The sequence below is a fragment of the Globicephala melas genome, chromosome 10, assembly GCF_963455315.2.
Source record: "Globicephala melas chromosome 10, mGloMel1.2, whole genome shotgun sequence".
NCBI classification, from domain to species: domain Eukaryota; kingdom Metazoa; phylum Chordata; class Mammalia; order Artiodactyla; family Delphinidae; genus Globicephala; species Globicephala melas.
The window spans coordinates 5,818,784-5,838,885 of record NC_083323.1 but is presented as its reverse complement, the minus strand read 5'-3'; the positions used below and the strand labels follow the sequence as shown (position 1 = coordinate 5,838,885).

Here is a 20,102-nt window from a genome sequence, read left to right as displayed (position 1 = left end):
TGATAAACTACTAGATCACCATGCACAAAAGACGTTATAAAGAGATTGCTGGAGAGTCCACAAAACAACTCTAGCCTTTTCCTTCCTCTGACTCCCCATAACGTAGGCCACAGTGGGCGCTGCTGGGCTGAAGAGTGCAGGAACGTTTGCTGCTCACGTTTCTTCCCTTAATCCAGTCCCAGAGAATTCCCCCAGATCTGAGCACCCCTTAGAATTATCAGTTCCTCTCCAATCCCCAGGCCTGAAGTGCTCTCACAGGCTTCCGAGGCCAACCTGCTTTACCCACCCACACAGCATCCGTCCCGAATGGAGAACGTCTGCTCACAAACCAAACCTTCCCTGATGTTCTGTGTATGTGCCTTGAATTTTTGTTCTTTAAAATCGTGTGAGCCTCCTCCTTTAATACATAAGAGATAAACACATAAACAAATCAACCAAAAAATAAATCCCTGCCAAAGCTAGTAGATTTATTATTGTAAAAAACTCATCAAAGAGCCATCAGCCCCAGAGGAGGTCCTGCAGGCCTCCAAGATGCCCATCAGTCTCAGACCACCTCAAAAAAAATTTTTTTATTGAAGTATAGTTGATTTACAATGTTGTATTAACGTCTTCTGTACAACAAAGTGATTCAGTTATATATATATATTCTTTTTTAAAATAGTCTTTTCCATTATGGTTTATGATAGGATACTGAATATAGTTCTCTGAGCTATACAGTAGGATCTTGTTGTTTATCCATCCCATATACACTAGTTTACATCTGCTAACCCCTATCTCCCGCGCCATCCCTCCCCCAAACCCCTCCCTCTGGCAGCCACCAGTCTGTTCTCTATGTTGGACCACGTTTTAAGGACTGTTAAGGTCAGAGAATGAGGAACAGGCGGTTGGAGAGCGGAGAGGGTGAAGGAATGGAGGGGGGCAGAGCCAAGCTCTCTAGATCTTTACTCTTTTCTTAAACTTTGAAGTATAGTTGATTTACAATATTGTGTTAGTTTCTGCTGTACCGCCAAGTGATTCAGTTACATATTTTCAGATTATTTTCCATTATAGGTTATTACAAGATATTGAATATAGTCCCCTGTGCTATATGGTAAATCCCTGTTGCTTATCTAGTTTATGCTTAGTAGTTTGTATCTGTAAATCCCATACTCCTAATTTATTCCTCCCACACTCCTTTTCCCCTTTGATAACTATAAATTTGTTTTCTATGTATGTGAGTCTGCTTCTGCTCTGCGTATAGAACCATTTGTATTATTTTTCAGATTCCACATGTAAGTGATATCATATAATATTTGTCTTTCTCTGTCTGACTCACTTCACTTAGTAGGATATTCTCTAGGTCCATCCATGTTGCTGCAAATGGCATTATTTCATTCTTTTTATGGCTGAGTAATATTCCATTGTGTGTGTGTGTGTGTGTGTGTGTGTATCTCACATCTTCTAAACCAACTGTCTGTTGGCGGGTACTTGAGTTGTCTCCACGTCGTGGCTATTGTACATAGTGCTGCTATGAACATTAGGGTGCATGTATCTTTTTGAATTAGAGTTTTCATCTTTTCTGGATATATGCCCAGGAGTGGGATTGCTAGATCATATAATAGCTCTATTTTTAGTTTTTTAAGGAACCTCCATACTGTTTTCCATAGTGGCTGCACCAACTTACATTCCTACCAACAGTGTAGGAGCGTCCCCTTTCTCCACACCCTCTCCAGCGTTTATTACTTGTAGACTTTTTGATGATGGCCATTCTGACTGGTGTGAGGTGCTACCTCATTGTGGTTTTGATTTGCATTTCTGATAATTAGTGATGTTGAGCATCTTTTCTTGTGCCTGTTGGCCATCTGTATGTCTTCTTTGGGGAAATGTCTATTTAGATCTTCTGCCCATTTTTTGATTGGGTTTTTTGGTTTTTTGTTTTGTTTTGTTTTTTTGATACTGAGTTGTATGAGCTGTTTGTATAGTTTGGAAATTAAGCCCTTGTTGGTCACATCATTTGCAAATATTTTCTCCCATTCCATACATTGTCTTTTCGTTTTGTTTATGGTTTCCTTTGCTGTGTAAGAGCTTTTAAGTTGGATTAGGTCTCATTTGTTTAGTTTTGCTTTCATTTCTTTTGCCTTGGGAGACTGATCTAGATATTTACTCTTAAAGGACTGTTGTGAGTTGGACTGTGTCCCCCGAAAAGAAGTGTTGATGTCCTAACCCTCAGGACTTGTGAATGGGACTTGATTTGGAAATAGGATCTTTGCAAATTTTAGGTAAGGCTGCAGTGGAGTAGGGTGGGCCTAAACCAGTGACTGGTGTTCTTATAAGAAGGGAATTTGGATATAGACGCACAGAGAGGATGTTAGGACAGGAAGGAGAAAACCATGTGAAAACACAGACATACAGAGGGAAGACGGCCACAGGACCACAGCAGCAGAGATCGGAGTGATGAAGCTGTGTGGAAAGCAGGTGTGACTGCTGATTCCATTTTACTGATGCCGAGAAACGAGGCCCAGCATGGCTGAGGACCTTGTCTGCAGGCCTCCAGCCAGGGGCTGCGTTCAGACGCAGGCTCTACTCCCGCTGGAGCCGCGTCCTCGGGCTGCATGAGATGAATACTTATAAAAAGTGCTTCATGCTCCAAAAAGTTATCAAGGAGAAAGGTGGGGAGGAGGTGTCACGTGCATCATTGCTTTTATTTCCGAGGTCTGTACCTGCTCTTGAGGTTGAGGGGCAGTGACAGAGATGGTTCATCCCAGAGAAAGTGGGCAGGACAAAAAAGCTGACCTGAATGTTAAGGATGAGAAGTCTCAACGGCTCGCCTTAAACATCCCTGCTCCTTCTCCAGCCTGGATTTTTTTTTTTTTAATGAGAACTCAATTCCCAACAGAAAACAGCTTCCAACATCCAATAGAGCAGAGAAAAACAGCACGGGGTGCTGCTCATGGGATTCTAAAAGGTCACGCAGTTCCACTTTTCCTACAGTAAAACGGCAGTAGGCACACACGATCCCACAGCTGTGGTTATGTACCAGCAACGCTGGTAAGGACTCGAGTGGGATGAGTACGGTTTCCTTCATCTAACTCAAAACTGATTCTCGCTGCCCCATAAAATATACATCTACTCTGTAGTGCCTATAAGAGATTCTACCACAACGAGTCAGAGATGCTTCTCATTTTAATACTACTTAGGGCATTTTAGTCCTAAAAATCAGACTGACCGGGAAGGGTCTCAAAATAAGGCTTTTGAAAGCATCTCACTCTCCACTCTCAGAGATCACTACCGAAAATACCTTGGCGTTTCCCCTTGAAATTGGCATTTTTCTCAAAATTCCTTGCAGACAGTGGAGACCGAACGCTCTAACAAAGAACTCTTCCCTGGCTGGGCGTTTGCATGTCTTCTCCTTTGTCTGGGGGCTTTAGGAAAAACCGCGCACTCCTTAGATCAGGCAACCATTCTGGGAGAGATGTATGGCTTAGGAAGTTGAGTCCTCATTGGTGAATAAATCTTAATCCAGTTTGTTGGCTAATTACATTCGCGGGAAGGTAGTTTCGCAGAGCCGCCTAGCAGGAAGGATTAAGCCTCCCCCCCGTTGCCGGTGCCACAGGGTTAAGCTCTGGGTTTGTAATGACTGAGTAATGAGACCCGCTCTCGGTGGACCCCTGGCATCCATCGATCAGGTTTCCCTTCTGCTGAGACAATGCCAGAAGTGGGCCCAGCAGTTAATTATGGGAAAGGTCAAAGGTCATGCAAAACCAACACAAATCTATATACTTTTTCATTCCTAACTGCACACAATGACCATGGCTCAGCCAGAGGGTGGGAAGGTCCTCCCCCCAGCCAACCCATGATCCAAGGTAACCATGGGGTCTGAGCTGCTGGCTGACCTCTCCCAGTGGCCCGGACGGCTTCGGGCCTCCTCCACGCTTCTGCTTGTGCTGCCCGGAGCTCCTTCCTCTTCACAGACACCTACGCCCTTCTGCAGACTGAGCCCCAGCATCAGCTCCTCCCTGAAGCTCTTGCAGATCCCCTGGCAGACGGGGCTCTTCCCCACCCTCTGGACGCCACAGCTCCTTGAATGGACACTATCGCTACTCTCACTTGCGATGTATGTGTCCTTCGAGGCTGTGAGTTCCATGGGGAAAGAACTGTGTCCTGTTCAGCTGCAGGTTCAGCAGTAGCATGGTGTCTCCTCAAAGGTCTGCTCGGCATTGAACGAGTGAGTAGCCCTCTTGACTGGAGCCTCCGTGGACGTGTGAGGCCGTATGCAGGCCCTTTGCTACGAGCACCCTGAGAAGTGGGTACCAACATCTTTTTCTGACAGCAAGGGAAACCAAGGCTCGTAGGTGTTACCTGCCCTGCCCAAGGTCACACAGCTAATACACGTGGAGCCAGGAAGTGAGCCAGGCTACCTGACTTCGGAGGACGCCATCTCAGTCACAAAGGGCCACGTTTTGTAGGATTCCATTTACATGAAGTCTCCAGAAAGGCCACAACTATTGAGACAGAAAGCAGATTAGTGGTTTCCGGGGACTGGGGGGCTGGGGAGTGATGGCTAAGGGGTACAGGGCTTCTTTCTGTTGTAATGAAAAGGGTCTAAAGTTGATTTCGGTGATGGATACACAGCTCTGTAAATACTGAATCGTATACTTTATTTATTTATTTATTTTTAATTAATTAATTTCTTTATTTATGGCTGTGTTGGGTCTTCGTTTCTGTGCGAGGGCTTTCTCTAGTTGTGGCAAGCGGGGGCCACTCTTCATCGCGGTGCGCGGGCCTCTCACCATCGCGGCCTCTCTTGTTGCGGAGCACAGGCTCCAGACGCGCAGGCTCAGTAGTTGTGGCTCACGGGCCTAGTTGCTCCACGGCATGTGGGATCTTCCCGGACCAGGGCTCAAACCCGTGTCCCCTGCATTGGCAGGCAGATTTTTAACCACTGCGCCACCAGGGAAGCCCTGAATCGTATACTTTAAGCGGGTGCATTGTATGGTATGTTTTTCTAAGTTAATGCTCTCGGCACTCGCATCCACCGTGCTGGCGAGTCTCTGGGGTGCATCTGCTGGGGTGCAGATGCTCACCTTGGACTGACCTCGAATGCCACCTGTCCAGCACGGGCTCAAGGTGGGCTTTGTGGTTCCCAAGTAACAGGCAGGACTGGCCTAGCAAACCCAAAGGACCAGTTAATTACTCCTTCTCTCCCTCCAAAGCACCCTGGACCCTTCACTGGGGGCTCCGACATCGGGCCTGGTGGGCGCCGAAGCACCCTGGCTGGCAGAGAGCTCACCTATCCAAGTGTTCAGGATGGAAGTAAGGAGGGGCCCTAGGAGGCTGCTAGCCCAGAGCTGAGGCTCCCACTACTCTCCCACCAGTCAGAGGCATGGTCATTCTCCCACCCGCTGAGCAAACTGCAGGCTCAGGGGGGCTGTTCCACGGGCCCAACCCCCTTGGAACTCAACAAGAGGATCATTGGAAGTTGCCTGAAAGCCTGAGCCGCCGCTTGGAATGGGGAAGCTGGGGTCCTAGAGCTCCACCGATGCGCCCCTGGATTTGATAAAGGGGTAACCGAGCCCAGAGAGGGAAGCTGCGGAGCTAACCTATCAGCAGGTCGAGGCCGACAGCAACTTGAACCAAGACTCCCAGCCCAGGCGTCTTCCCCTAACCTCACAGGCCGCCCTCTGTGCTCCAGCAGCAAGGGCCGGAGCTGCCCTGGTGCAGTTTGATTTCATTCTCTTTCTCTCCAAATCCCCAGTGGAGTTTCTCTCTAATGACAATAAGATCGGGAACAACTCCCCACCCCCACCTTCTAATGGCAGGTGGCTAAACCCTTACTATAGGCCAAGTAGGAAGGGCTTAACTTCTCTCATCACAGAAAGAGAAACTGAGGCTCATAGAGCTGAAGTGACTCGCGCAAGACCGCCCAGCTAGTAAGTGGCAAAGCCAAAACTGGAAGAAGCCAGGCAGGCTGGTTCCAGACTCCACCGTCCTAACCTTGACACAATCACCTGAAGAATTCCCCACGTCTCCGTGAACAGGGAGCCAGGGCCCACGGTCCTCGTGGAGGATCAAGCCACCTCCCCGACTTCTTCCCTCCTATACCAGCACCTTCCCCGTCCTGGCCCCTGGCCCTCAGCCCAGACCCTGGCCACGAGGAGCTGCCAGCCTAGAGGGGGAGGGTGACCCAGAGACAGACGAACATCTCACGTGGGGACAGCCTTGCCGCCAGCGCTCCGGCTGGGCCAGGCCTGCCTTTGGGGCTGTCAGTGGGAAGGGACAGGCGGTTCACAGTCCAGCTGGAGCCCACCTGGAACCCCTACAGACTTAGGCCGCACTGTGCGCCACCATGGCAAGGAGCACACTGGAGACAGAGCTGCCCGCTGCAGGGGTCCAAAGGGGCCTGGGGTATCCTGGCCCCAGCCCTGAACTCTGCAGTCAGCACACTAAGGCCCAAGAGGTCCACAGACCTGCCCAAGGTCACACAGGTTGGCACCCAGGCCTCCACGGACCTACACCCAGCTCTACTCCCCTCGACTCAAGGGGCAGGAGGCCCAGACAGAGGCAGGGTGGCTCCGGGACAGAGGGTGCATCTTGGAGCCCACGGAGGGAGCGGGGCTGAGCCACAGCAGCAGCCAGAAGTCCAAGCTGGCCGGATGGGATTTTCCACTCTCTCCTCCCAGGGGCTGCAGCCCTGGCGCATCTGGAGGACCCCCTCCAAGTACCCTCCGAGACCCCCTGACCTTGCCGGCACACACAAGCCCTCTGGCACTCTTTGTCTCAAGGCCTTTGGGGAAGGCTGCCATCCACTTCAGTAGCATTCAAAGGCCAACAGGCCCGTAGTTTATTTTCTTAGAAATAATGGTTTTCTCTGGTTAGCATTCCTCCAATGGAAAAACAAATCCAGCCACTGTAACAAGGAGCGGCCAAGAGGAAGCTGGAGGGCCTGGAGGAAGGGGCCGAAGAGGCCTGCTGCCTGGGGAGCCTGGAGACGAGGGGAGGGGTGGGGGCAGAGGCCCGCTAACCCTAGGAGAAATGGGGATTTAGAGAAGAAAGAAAGCCCGACGTGCAGGCCCTGGTGCTGTCTTCAGCGCACTCTCACATATGGCGAGGTGGTTTTCCCTCCCCCAAGCCCACTGCAGCGCACATTCTGGGAGGCAGGTGCCGTTGCTCCCGTTTGATGGGTAAGGAACCAGGTCTCAGGAAGGTCAGGTCACTTGCTGGACTCACTGAGTCGGCAAGGACAAAAACAGGCCTCTGCATCCTTGCTACAGACACTCCCGTGGAGCAGCAGAGCTGGGAGGAACGTCAGAGACCCGCTCTGCTTTCCTAACTTAGCCCAGACGACACCTCTCCAGGGAGCCCTCTCAAACTCCCCCCTCCCCAGGCAGAGATATGCGCCCTCTCTCGTCCGCACCCCCACTGAGTCTGGTCTGTATTTCCATTGCTGTACTTTCCACACGCTGTTATGATCACATCTTTCCCAATCTGTCTCTCCCCTAACCGGGGAGGTCAGGAAAACGTCTTGGCCCCAGCACCAGGCTTGGCACAGAGTAGGTACTCAGTGAACATTCTTGACACTAAACTGTATCTAGTCCAGTGGACACATTTTACACACGGGCAAACTGAGGCTGAGGGAGCCAATCACCTCCAATGCTTAAACGCCAACGATTCGAGCTTTCAATTTTTCCTTCCAGAAATGGACGTGGACTCCGAGAAGCCTAAACTCTGCAGCAGATCTGGGACCAGTTGTAAGCAGCGCTGCCTAATTGCTAGCTGACAGCAACTTGGAATTTTAAGTCACATCCAATTTCTTCCTGCCCGCTGGTCTGCTGGACCGGAGCGCTTTCATCTTCAGCAGGGCGCACATTAGCATGCATAATTGCACGTTTTAAGACTTGAAGGAGAATTTCCCCTCCTCCCCGCTCCCAGCCCACCTCCTACTGCCCTTTCCTGGACTCCCAGAAAGCAGAATTTTATCTGGAGCCTCAATAAAGTGTGTAATAATGATGATGAAAATGACTGAATAAGGTCATAGACATTATTCCCTCAGAAGGCCAATTGGTCTTAAGATTTTTTTTCTGATGTTAAACTAAATGGATCACGGTATGCGTTATTAGGAGTTTTGTTAAAACACTTAATAGCATGCCCTGTAATCTACCTAACTTCAGTGACTGACAAGCAGACCCTGGGGACATAAAATTCAGGAAGTGACTACTTACATTCATTACATACATGCTAATTTTGTGATCTCTGATGCCCATAAGGTTGTCATTTTTTTCCTTTTCACAAAAAAGGGAAAACAGTAATATATTTGATATACTGTGGCCAAAACAAAAAGTTATTTCCCTCCAGAGTTTTCATTATAACATTTTGGAAAAGGCCCGAGTTGGAACATGCAAGTGGAATAAACCACTTGAATAAATGGTCTAAAAAATTAAGTGGATATAGAAGGGGTGATGTGCACTGCTGGTTCAGACTAAACAGTGATTATCAAGAGGGCCTCAGTTATTTAAACAAGCCATATGAGGACGGTTGTCTCCACGTTTGGGGTCTGGTCCTGATTATAAATGAGAGCTTTTAATTAAGATTAGTAAGACCCAATTCAGGCTATAATTTGGTCCTTTTCCTTAGCGAATGTCTATGAAAACAAAGCAATTAAGGTTAAATGAGTTGAAGCATTTAAAGGGGATGAAATGCCCCTTCCTTGTCCCCGGTCTGCCCCCTCGGCGGAAAGAGTACACACAGGACCAACTAATTCAGACCAGGAGGCCAGCACAGAGCTGGCCCTGGCGGCCCCCTAAAGGCCCATGCACAAGGCGCCTGGTGAGGGGGGATATAGCAGCTGAGCTAAATGAAGAGGGATGGGGAAACAGAATGTGCAAAGGGCCTGGGGTAGGAAGGAGCTGGCAAGTTTGAGGAGCTAAATAAAGACAGTGATGCTGGGGTGTGGTTAGAGAGGAAAGGATAGAGAATGACAGCAGTTCGAAGTGGTTAGCTGAGGGGGTATCTCCCAGCTATCAGGGCTCATAGGGCCTGGCTTAGATGAGCTGATGGCAGTGAGGGGAGGTGTGAAAGGGTCTCCCCAGCCCCCTCTAACACTCCATAGCTAAGGAACTCCTTCCACTGCATTCAAACAGGCTTATGGGGGCCTAGACCACTGCTGGGACACTGCTGGGAACTCCTTCCACTGCATTCAAACAGGCTTATGGGGGCCTAGACCGCTGACCTGGGTTGGAATCCAGGCCCTGCCGTCTCTCAGCTGGGTGACGTGGTTAGAGACTGACCTCCCTGGGCCCAATTTCCTCAACCTAATTCTGCCACTGGTCCCCGCCAGATATCCTTGGACTAACCCTTTCCCCTCTCAGGCCTCAGCTTCCTCATCTACAAAACCTTCAAAGTTTGGGAGGCTTGGACTTCCCTGGTGGCGCAGCGGTTAAGAATCTGCCTGCCAATGAAGGGGACACGGGTTTGAGCCCTGGTCCGGGAAGATCCCACATACCATGGAGCAACTAAGCCTGTGCGCCACAACTACTAAGCCTGTGCTCTAGAGCCCACAAGCCACAACGACAGAGCCCTCGTGCCACAACTACTGAAGCCCGCGCGCCTAGAGCCCGTGCTCCGCAACAAGAGAAGCCACCACAGTGAGAAGCCCCTGTATCACAACAAAGAGTAGCCCGGGGTCGCTGCAACTAGAGAAAGCCCGCGCGCAGCAACGAAGACACAACACCGCCAAAAATAAAATTAATTAATTAATTAAAAACAAAACAAAAAGCCCCACAAAGCTTGGGAGGCTCTGGGAGGCCTTTCCTGATAACCCAGAGATTGATAAGGGTCATTCACTGCCCACCAACCCTGAGTGAAGTCACATGGGTCATCACAACCCAGTGTGACAGGAGCTCTGAAGGAAGGATGCTCACAGGTGACAGCTGACCTGTCTGGGGCATCAGGGAAGGCTTCCTGGAGGAGGTGACTGCTGGGACTCATCCATCCACCCTTTCACCCAACAGAGGCCTTCTAAGCCCTGTGCCAGGCCTGGTGCTGGGTTCTAGGGGTCAGAGCTGACAGACCCTGCCTTGGAGAAGCCCACACATGGGAAACATCAACGTAGTGTGACGTGGGCTAAACGAGGGCTGTATGGGCCTGGGGAGGGCAACAAATGGGGCGGTCATCTGTAAAACCCGGGGGCTGCCCTGGAGGCCCGGTAGAGTTCACTCCAGCTCTGCACATCCATGAGTTTACCTCAAGCAACTTCAGATCCTGTCAAAATGCAGATCATCAAGAAAACACTGATTTATCCTCAGCTTTGCTCAGCGTCTTTCGCAATGTCTGAGGCACCTCGTTCTGGCTACAGCAAGCCCCCTGCCAGCGTTAAGCTGACCACATGTGGCCCCAGGCTGCTCCCTGGACACACAGTGGCTGCACACGTGGAAGCCCCATCATCACCATCACACGTGAACTGGCCACATGGCAAGATGGCCTTGAAGGCGTGTGAGAAACCATCCCCGGAAGGGGGTTCCGGCTGCTTCAGGTGCCAGGTTTCCTAAAGGGTTTTCCTCAAGCAGTGGGAGTTTCAAGGCAACACAGTGAAGGGTACGAAAGGCTCACTCGGTCCCACATGGTGGAGCCATAGGCTGATTTCATCCTGGGGAGAGCTAGGGAGGCTGTGGCAGCCACATTCTCTGGACCTGCTTTGCTGAGAATCTGTCCTCTGCGTGTACCACGGTAAACAGCAAATTCTATCAGATCTCTAGGACAAGGCAGCTCATTTCCCCCCAGACTCCAACCCCACGCTCTGCAAAACCCACACCAGCTCAGGACCTGCAGATAAAGGGGCCCAGGGAGGGAAAGCAGGTTTCATCTAAAGTAGAAATGGCTGTCTGGAGTGTCTGGTGATTGATTATTGATGTCTGCTAGGGGAGAAGGTGGCAGCACAGTATTTGCCAGTCCTGGGGTAGGGTTAGTAGAACAAAGGAAAGCCTTCTGTCACTCGTACCTTTTACTGCACATTCTTGGTAAATGGTCATCTGTGAATGGCACACACGTCTGTGTGTCTCTGTGGGGATATGGATATATGCATACGGTTTATCCGAATAGTCAATGAACCAGAACACCCCATTTCCCAGCTGGGAGTTGTTGGAAAGACAAGGCTTCACCCCTTTCATATACTGGACAACATTATGATCATCGATATCATCAACAACTTCATCTTCATCATCAATATCACTATCATCAGCGTCATCACTGTTAACATCACCGTTAGTACCACCATCACCGCCATCATCACCACGGTAACAGGTGATGATGCTTATGCGGCGTGTCCTCTGTGTCAGGCTCTGTTCACATGCTTTATACACATTAATTCACTTAATCCTCACACCATCTTTATGAGGTAGGACTATTATTATCTCTATTTCACAAGTAAACAAAAGAAGGTCTAGTAACTTGTCCAGGCTACACAGGCGGGATTTAAACCCAAGCAGTCTGGCTCCAAAGGCCACGCTTTAACCACTATGTTCAACTGAATACTGACCGTTCATTCCCTCTTCTCGGAACAGAGAGCCCCAGATAGCAATAACTGTGTGCAGAAATGGCAGCATGGAGAAACGGGCCCACCAAACTTGGGCTCTAGTCCCAACTCAGACAAGACCCCTGCCTTCTCAGGCCTCCATTTCTCCACCTGTGAGCCAGGAAGTGAACACCTGGATGACCCCCAAGGCCCTTTAGGCAACTACTGCCCAGGGCCTGCAAGTCCCTCCAGATTCCACGGCCTCCAGAAATCTCTGCAAGGTCCTCCTGGGGAAGCCAGTGGGGGTCTGATGGCCCACGGGTGAGCCCTCCAGAGGCTCCACCGGTTCGGACCGACGACTGTAGGTGGGTCCCCCAGGATGAGAAAACCTCAGTGCAAGTGGGACAGTGTCCACTCAGGTCCCCGGAACGCACAGCAGCGCTCATTCACAGAGCGCTTCGGGAGCAAGTGGCCAAACGGCCCCTCCTTCGGCGCCTGACGGTTGCTCTCCGGGCTGTCCACACGGCAGCCCAACAGCTGCTGAATTACCGCCCGTGCAATCCTCACCGGTTCTTTAAGAATTTCCACTGGTACATAATTTCAGCTCACGCACCCCAACTAGGCTTGAAGGTCCTTTAGGGGAGGGACCAGGTTGCACCATAGCTATCACCTCTGAGGTATACAGCAGTGGGCGATTTTCAAAGGTCTTCACCATACGTGATGTCATCTGAGCCTAAAACCGCTGTGAGAGGCGGTGAGAAGAGATGATGACAGTGCAGGTAATGGTACCTTCCCCTGTATGCTGAGCACGTGCTGTATACTGAGTACCTACTGTGAGCCAGGCACTGAGGCTGCCAGGGCCCTGGGATGCTACACAGTGTGTCATTCAATCTTCAGGATGCCCTGAAGATTCATTAGGAATTAGCCAGGACATAAAGGGAGGGAAAGGAGCTCCCAGAAGGGGGAAAACCTGAGCTGGGTCTCAGAAACACGGACTGGCCTGGTATATATACGTGTGGCCAGGGCACAGGGCCTTCTGCGCTTCAGGAAGTGAGGCAGAGGCCAGAGCCAGGCTGGAGAGACAGGGCTCCTGGCAGTTCCTGGAGCAGTCACAAGCCGCGCTCTCTTCTGTCCTCACACTGAGGACATCAGGCCCCCGGAGCCAGTGAGTGTGACCCCCAACCTGGGCTCAAGCAGACTGGAAAGCTGGAACTGGACTCTGCAGGACTTCCGGGCAACAGGTAGGACACAAAGCATGGGCGTCCTGGGCAGGGGACAGCAGGAGGCGACCTAAGGAGCTGGGCTGGAGAAGGAACAGGCTGGGCCAGGGGCTTAAACCGGAAGAGATGGGGGTCACCCTGGGCCCTCCCTGGCCAGGGGGCAGAGCAGAAGGTCAGAAAACAGTTGCACAGAGCCTCACATGTGTCAGTTGGAGCCACCAAGCTAACGTCCGGGTCCTGCCAGCAGCCAGCCTGCTCTATCTGCCTGCCTCCAGCCTGGCCCCTTTCCAGAGGTCCGTGGGTAGGCGCCAGCTCCCCACTCCGGCTTCTGGGCCCTAAGCAAGGCCAGGGATGTGGCCAAACCAGGCGCGATCCAGGACAGTGTCATCTGTCCAGCACTCAGCCTTAAGCAGATGCCCAACAAATGAGATGGATAAACAACGTCAGCATCCCAAGGAGGCAGAGCCGCGTCTCCTACGAAACCCAGCTCCTGTAAAGCTATATGCAGAAGGAAGAGGCACCCACCTTGTTCCCAGGTGCCACCTTCCTAACACGAATCTCACACTTTGAAAAAGGAAGCTGGCAGGGCTCAGAGAGAAGATAAGGAGATGCGAGAGAGCCTTGGGTGGGAATTAAGAGACCTGGGTTCGAGTACTGGCCATGCCACTGTGAAACATGGGCACCCTGCGGGAGAGGCTTCTCCAATCTGAGCCTCAGTTTTCCTCATCTGTGAAGTGGGGGCAGACAGGGAAGATTTGAATCCTGATTCTCACCCAGGGGTGCACAGCAGTCATGTAGAGAGCTGTCTCCAGCCCCCTGATGCTGGGCCCTGCCCCGGACCCTCGGAGGCAGAATGACCACACAGACCCTCCTGGACAAATGTTCCCAAAGGTTCTGTCCGGCTTGGAAAGTCCTGGCTCCAAAGACAGCTGAGGCTGCTCTTCCCTCCAACCTTCAGCCTGCTAGGGAGGAGGTTTCGAAGGCCACACGGTCAAACCAGCACCCCAGGTACAGGGAAGGAAGGCTGGACAGACAGACGGACATCACACAGCCACCAGTCTCTGCCCAAGCTCTCATCCTCAAGACAGAAGACCTGAGCCAGCCCCACAGACGCTGTGGCTGCTACGGCGCAGCTCCCTTGGGGAAGCTACACAGGGTACACGGGTAGCTTCAGATTTGAAACTAGGGACCTTGGTGGGGTCACCCCAGGCCTTTACCCCACACACATCCAGTCAGGGACAGATGGACAAATATATCACTCAGTGCTCCATTTCAATTTCTTTAAAAAAAAAAAAAAAAAACCAAAGTTTCAAACCCAGGGAGAGTTAAGCACCCCACGACTCCAAATATCTCCTCCAAGGAAGCAGCACAGGTTCCCGGGGAAGCCCGCAGCCTCCCTCCCAAGGCTGACAGAGGCCGCCTGCAATGACGGTGGCGCCCACGGGTCTGGCTGGAGGGCTGGGCTCACCTTCACACTGCCTGCCTTCCCCCTTGTAGCCTGGCTTGCAGAGGCATTTGTAGGACTTGGGCGTGTTCTGGCAGATGGCATCGATGTGGCAGTCGTCTGTGCCCTCCGAGCATTCGTCCACGTCGACGGCCCCTGTTGGAGGGGGAACCACGAGTGAGGTGTGGCCTGAAGAAGTGGGCAGCTAGCGCGGGGCAGGGAGTTCCTTCTGTCCCTCGCCCTTCCTTTGATCACCGGGGTAATTAACAGTAACAGCCTTCATGTGGCCACCTGGTGTGACAGGCAGTGATGGGTAGCATCTTGGGGTGGCTACTCTGTGCCAGGCACAACGTCACCAAAGTGCCGGCTCTTATTTAGTGTCACAACAATTCCAGTAAGTAGAGCTATTCTTCCCACTAAAAAGATGAGCAAACGGAGGCTTAGGAACAGAAGGAGGAGAAGCCTCTCTGTATGTCTTGCTCTCCTCACAAAGCATCTCTCCATCCCTCCTCCACTCTCCTTATTCTAGAATTTAGAGCCAGAAGCGTCCTCGGAGGAATTTAAATCCATCCCCTTTGGGTTACAGATGGGGAAATGGAGGCTAGCACGGCGCACCGAGCAGAGGCCACGAAGCAGAGGCCAGCAGGCCCGCGAAGGAGATCTGAACGGGGGCCCCACCCAGCCCCTAGGCTGTGGAAATAAAGGATTCTTCACCTGGCCTCCACAGACCCATACCCTCGACGGGGCTAACGGGCCTCAAGGAACGGTTCCGGTCTCCCCAGCCTCCCCACCCTGGAAATCTAGGTTCAGTCCTGGTTCTCTTATTCCAACTTCCAAACCCAAGTTAAAGTTAGGTTGTGAGGGTTCCTGGCACTCCCCACCTCCTGCCCGCAACAACCCGTATACACCTTCAGTTGGAACAGCTGTTGGGCAAATAACATAGAATAGATCCTGTGTATCTGTGTATACACCTCCCCCCGCCCCGCAGCTCAGACAGGGAGAGGACCCTCAGAGCACGGAACAACACAGCCAGAAAACCGTAGCTGTAACCTAGGTTCATTCCTTGGGTTATAAATGAGGAAACTGAGGCCCAGAGAAGCCTGTTGCAGGTCGGTAGCTCATTAGGAGCAGAGCCTGGACTCCGCCTCAGGGAAGCAGGTCCAGAGCTTTGCTACATGCCGTGTTGCTTCCAGCCAGCCAAGAACAGAATACAGATGGATGACAGACAGACAGAAGGACCCAGAGGGGAGCACAAGGAACTCTCAGTAGCCACCCTGAGGGCAGTCCCCCAGGGGCAAGCCTGGGGAAGTCCTGGAATGTCCTCCTCTCTTCACCCCTCTGGCCACTCCCTAGCCTGTCTGGCCCTCAAGACTGTCCACTCTGAATTATTCCCCTGAATAGCCTCTGGGCTCTAAATCTGCATGGGGGCCTCTGTGAGAGAACCACTGCCCCCCGCCCAGGACTCTTCCCCCGTGCCCTAGTCCCCAAGGCCCCAGTCTGCCCCTAAAAGAAGAGAGGCATCAAAAAGAAACACAACAGAATCACCTCCCTGCATGCTCGTGCACGCACATACACGTGCGCGCACACGCACACACACAAGCGCGCACACACACACACACACACGCACAAGGTGGCATCCCTTCTCAGGGTGGTCGTATCTGCTCAGGTGAGCAGCCCATCCTCTACAGCTGCCCAGAGGAAGGTGGAACGGGGGCCAGGAGGCAGTCTGTGTAGGAGACCAGAGCCAGCCATCACATGGCCAGGGGCCAGCAGGAACATCGGGCCAGCAGAACATCCCCCTCTGGAGAAGCGACCCCAGAGGGACCCCCGAGAGGGGTGGCACAGCCTCAAGGGCAGGAAGCCAGAGACCAGAGGGGGTCAATGGGCACCCTTCTAGGGGGAGAGGACTGGGGCCGCTTCTGAGACAGGACCAGCAGGGGCAATGGATCACAGATACAGCTCTTCCCACTTCCCAAGGGTCAGTGCACGGTGATGAGGGAGGTAAACTGCCTGGGGCTCTGGAGCCCCTTGTGCCCCCAGTCTCACACGTAGGTACGTGTCTTCGTGGGATGGAAATGGATGGATGTTAGCCAGGAGGCAGTGGGGGCAACCTTCCAACACACCTTTTAAACATGTCTTTCAGTGAGTGCTGGGGAGAGGGCACGCGAGTTCGAGGACAGAGGGAGAGGAAACACAGGCCATGGGTTCTTGCAGGTTCCCTGGCCACAGTCCTGGCCTGGACAGCCCAGCCCAGTCCTCCCATCACAGGTGCTTGTTTGACATTAGTGGTTTCATAGCACAAGGCTTCCATGGGGTGGGGCTGGGGCTGGGGAGTGCAGACAGACACAGCAGAGAGACCAAGACAGAGGGAGACAGGCGCATACAGGAACAATCAAACAGGGCTGAGGGACCTCAAAGCCCAGGAGAGACACCCACAGACACGTGGGGGTGTGGCAGTAGGGCCCAGTTTCCCTTGGGGCCACAGGAAAGACAGCTCGGCTCCAATTGTGGAATAGTTTAAATGGCCCGGCATCCTCACTCAGGGTGTAACTCCCAGGAATAGACCTCCTGCCACCAAACGCAGACCTCAGGGAGCCCCACGCAGCAGCCAGGGGAGCTCAGAGAAGCCAGGGAGAGCGCAGCAGGGTCTCTCCCCTCCCTTCAAGGAGGGAAAGGAAGGAAGCTCCTCTATGGGACAGGGGCAGATGTGGGAGGAGAGGATGTGTCTTCAGCTCTGCGGGACAGCCCCCTCCAGACACCCGAGGGAGCAGGAGGGGAAGGGGTGGAGTGCCGGGGTCCCTGCGAAATCCGTGGGGAGCTCCCACCTCGCCTCTGCTGCCTGCCCTAACCATGTCCCATGCCTGATGCTCGATGCTGGTTCCCTTCTCCTGTGTCTCCTGCCTCTCTCTCCTGGACCCCCTCACCGTGTCCGATGTCTGGGCTCCCCTCCCTCTGGTTCCCATGCATCTCCTTTCGTCTGTGTCTTCCCTCAGCCCTCCCCCTCCTGTCTGTCCATCTGTCCATGGCTTTCCAGCCATCTCCATCCTCCTCTCTTTCCCTCTGTCTCGCTGCCTCCTCCCTCCCCCAGTCCTCCCCCCTCTTTCTCCGGTGCCTCTCCGCTTGCACCTCTCCTCCTCTCTCTTCCTTCCCATCCCTTAGTCCTGCCCTCACACCTCCCTCTTCTGAGCCTTTTCCTTCCTGCTACTCATTTGCCTCCTTACTCCCTTCGGTTCCCTCCTTTCCCTCTTTGGTCTTTCTGGTCTCCACTCTTCCAGTCTGTCTTTCTCTGGGTTTTTTTTCCTGTGTCCTTTTGTGTGCCTCCTTTTCTGTCCGTCTGTCTCTCCATCTAACACCTCCCCCTTCTCTTTCTCTCTGCGTCCGTCCTTTTCCCCTTGCTCACCTCCTCCGGGTCTCCCCTCTGGGCCTCCTGCCGCCCGCGCTCCCGTCTCCCCTGGGGGAGAGCCCGTCTGGCTCCGGGGTCCCCACTCCCTCCCGCCTTCAGGCGGGGAGCGGGGGACGAAGGGGGGCCCTCGGCGGGCCGTCGTGCTTTCTTTCTTCCTCCCGCCCTCACACTCCCCCCACCCACGGGGCTTCAGCCCACCCCGCCCCATGCTGCGGCCCCGCCGGGCTCCGGGAGCCTCGCTCCGCCCGGGCTGCGGGGAGGGGCGCCCCGCGCCGGCCGCAGAAGTTACTTTGCAAAAAGGCAGGGCGGGGCGCGGGGCCGCGCGGGCTGTGGCCCTCCCGACGGCGCGGGGCTGGGGGCCCGGCCGGGACCCTGCCGCCGCCGCCGCCGAGCGCCCGCCGCCCACCGGCTCAGGGCTTACCTGGGAGCCCGCTGCCCCCCGCCAGCCGCCCGCGCGCGCCCAGGACGAGCAGCACACACAAGTGCCAGCGCACGGCCGCCGCGCCCATGCTCACTGCGGGCCGGGCCGTGCGTGCGGGCGTGCGGGGCGCGAGGACCCCGCCGACCGGCCGCTCGGCGAGCGCTCGTAGCTGCTGGTTCCGCGGCCAACGCTCGGGCTCACAGTCTCCGAGCCGGCGCGGCTGACGAGCTGACAGCCGCGCGCTCATTGGCCCGCTGCTGCCGGGGGCAGGGCTCCGTGAGAGGCCGGCCAATGGGGGCAGGCCCCCAGGCAGCGGGGGGAGGGGAAGGGAGGGGCGGGGCGGGGCGGGGGGGGTCGGACCGGGCATCTGGGGGCGCCCCCTCCCCTCGGGGCGGGCGGCAGGTGGGGGCTAGGGGCCGGATCGCTCGACCGTGGGGTACGCGGTCTAGGCCAGGCTGGAGCTGCCTCTGAAGCTTCTCCCTCCCTCTGTCCCTGGATCACCGCCCCCCCCACCCGCGCCCCCCAGCCCCTGTCGTCGAGGGTGGCCGCTCCTTTGGGGGCAGTACCCATCAACCCACCAGCGCGCGCGCGCGCTAACACACACACACACACACACACACACACACACACACACACACACACACACGAGGAGGGGGCCTGCCAACCCTCCCTCGGAGGTCGAGAAAGGCCCAGCGGCATCCATTTGTAGTGAAAGAAACGCAAATCGCTCACATTAGAATTGCCCGTTTGTCCATTCGGTAATGTTTATTGAGCACCTACTGTGTGCCAGTCTCTGGCAATGCAGCGGCGAAGAAGCCAGACAGGAAAAAATCCTGACGATCGGTTTAAAAATTTACGTTCAAAACATTGTAAAGCAATTATATTCCAATAAAGATGTTAAAAAAACAAACAAAAAACCCACAAATGAACTATTTGCCACTCCCCAAAGGACAATGGCCTGTAAACGTGCTTGTCGTAGGACTGCCGCAGGATCCACGTCTGGAGGGACGCCAGGAAAACTCCGTGTCTGCTTTGCGGTCAGTCCTGGCCAGCGCAGCCCATCTCGGGGCTGACCTCTTACCCAGCAAAGTTTGATGCCCACCACCACCGCCCCCCCCCCCCGCCACGCCCCAGCCCCAGAATGCAAGGCCTAGGGCCTCCGAGTGCCAGAGCCCACGGGATGGTGGGCTGGGGGCAGGCAGAGCAAGCCTCAGGTCTTTCCACCCAAGAATTGCTCTGGCCTGGCCTGGAGTCTACACCTGACTCCTTTGGGACTCAGACCTGAGACCCCCGCCTGGGAGGTGAGGCTGGAAATAAATGGCCCTTCTCAGCCCCAGGCAGGACGCTTTAAGGGAAGAAAGTTCAGCAAACCCCAAGGCCCATCTCCTTGACAACCACCAATAAGAGCTCCTTTTTTCTTCTCCTGCTCTCCAGGCCTGCCTGAAAGACAAGACTTTCCTCTTTTTGTCCACTCTGCTTGCACCAGTCCACACCCAACTTTCCTCTCCCCACCAGCTCCCATCCTGCCCCCAACACACACACACACACACACACACACACACACACTCACATACACCCTCCAACACACACCCTCAGGCATACATGCTCTCACTCATACACACACTCATATACATCCTCACAGGCACATACCGTCACACACACTTCAAGCACGCAGCCTCTCACACACAGACACGTGACCACACACACACTCACACAACCTTCTGTAGGCAGTCTCCGCAGCCCTGGAAAGTTGAATCTGTCCAGCCACCTTGCTCCCAATCTGACTTCATATCACAAACAGCTTGGCACTGGCCTGCTGGCTGAGGCAAGGGGTCCCCCACGTGCAGAGAAGGCCAGCCTTACCCCCCATCACGCCAGACACTTCCTTCCATGTGGTTGCTCCAGCTGGTGGCTCAATGTGGGAGACCCTGCTGTCAGGCTTTATTTTGCCCTCCTCCCAGTGGCGTGGCTTCGGGTTTCTGGGGGAGAAAGTTCTTGTGCGTTAGGTAACAGGACAAGAAAGGTGAGTTGGGGCAGGAGGGCAGGTCCTTTCAGGGGCTCTAACCAACTAGAAACAATGCCCTTTAATGTGCTTGTTCGTCAGGGGGCCCCTCACCCCTGGCCAGGTG

The 20,102-nt window shown here is 54.0% G+C and overlaps 1 protein-coding gene across 5 annotated transcripts in view; it reads right to left on the bottom strand.

Moving 5' to 3' along the window:
* Window positions 1-18,119, bottom strand: part of SCUBE1 (signal peptide, CUB domain and EGF like domain containing 1) — a 131,067-nt gene extending 112,948 nt beyond the window's left edge. For all 5 annotated transcript variants that reach the window (XR_009565479.2, XM_030855708.3, XM_060306272.1 and 2 more), the window contains exons 1-2: window positions 17,974-18,119; window positions 14,174-14,305 (exon numbers count right to left, since the gene is read on the bottom strand). Coding sequence is in view for 4 of the 5 variants with exons in the window: in XM_030855708.3 (XP_030711568.2) it covers window positions 14,174-14,305; window positions 17,974-18,061 (220 nt within the window). In the remaining variant the exon portion in view is untranslated. The remainder of the gene's footprint in view (window positions 1-14,173; window positions 14,306-17,973) is intronic.
* Window positions 18,120-20,102: the final 1,983 nt, after the last annotated feature.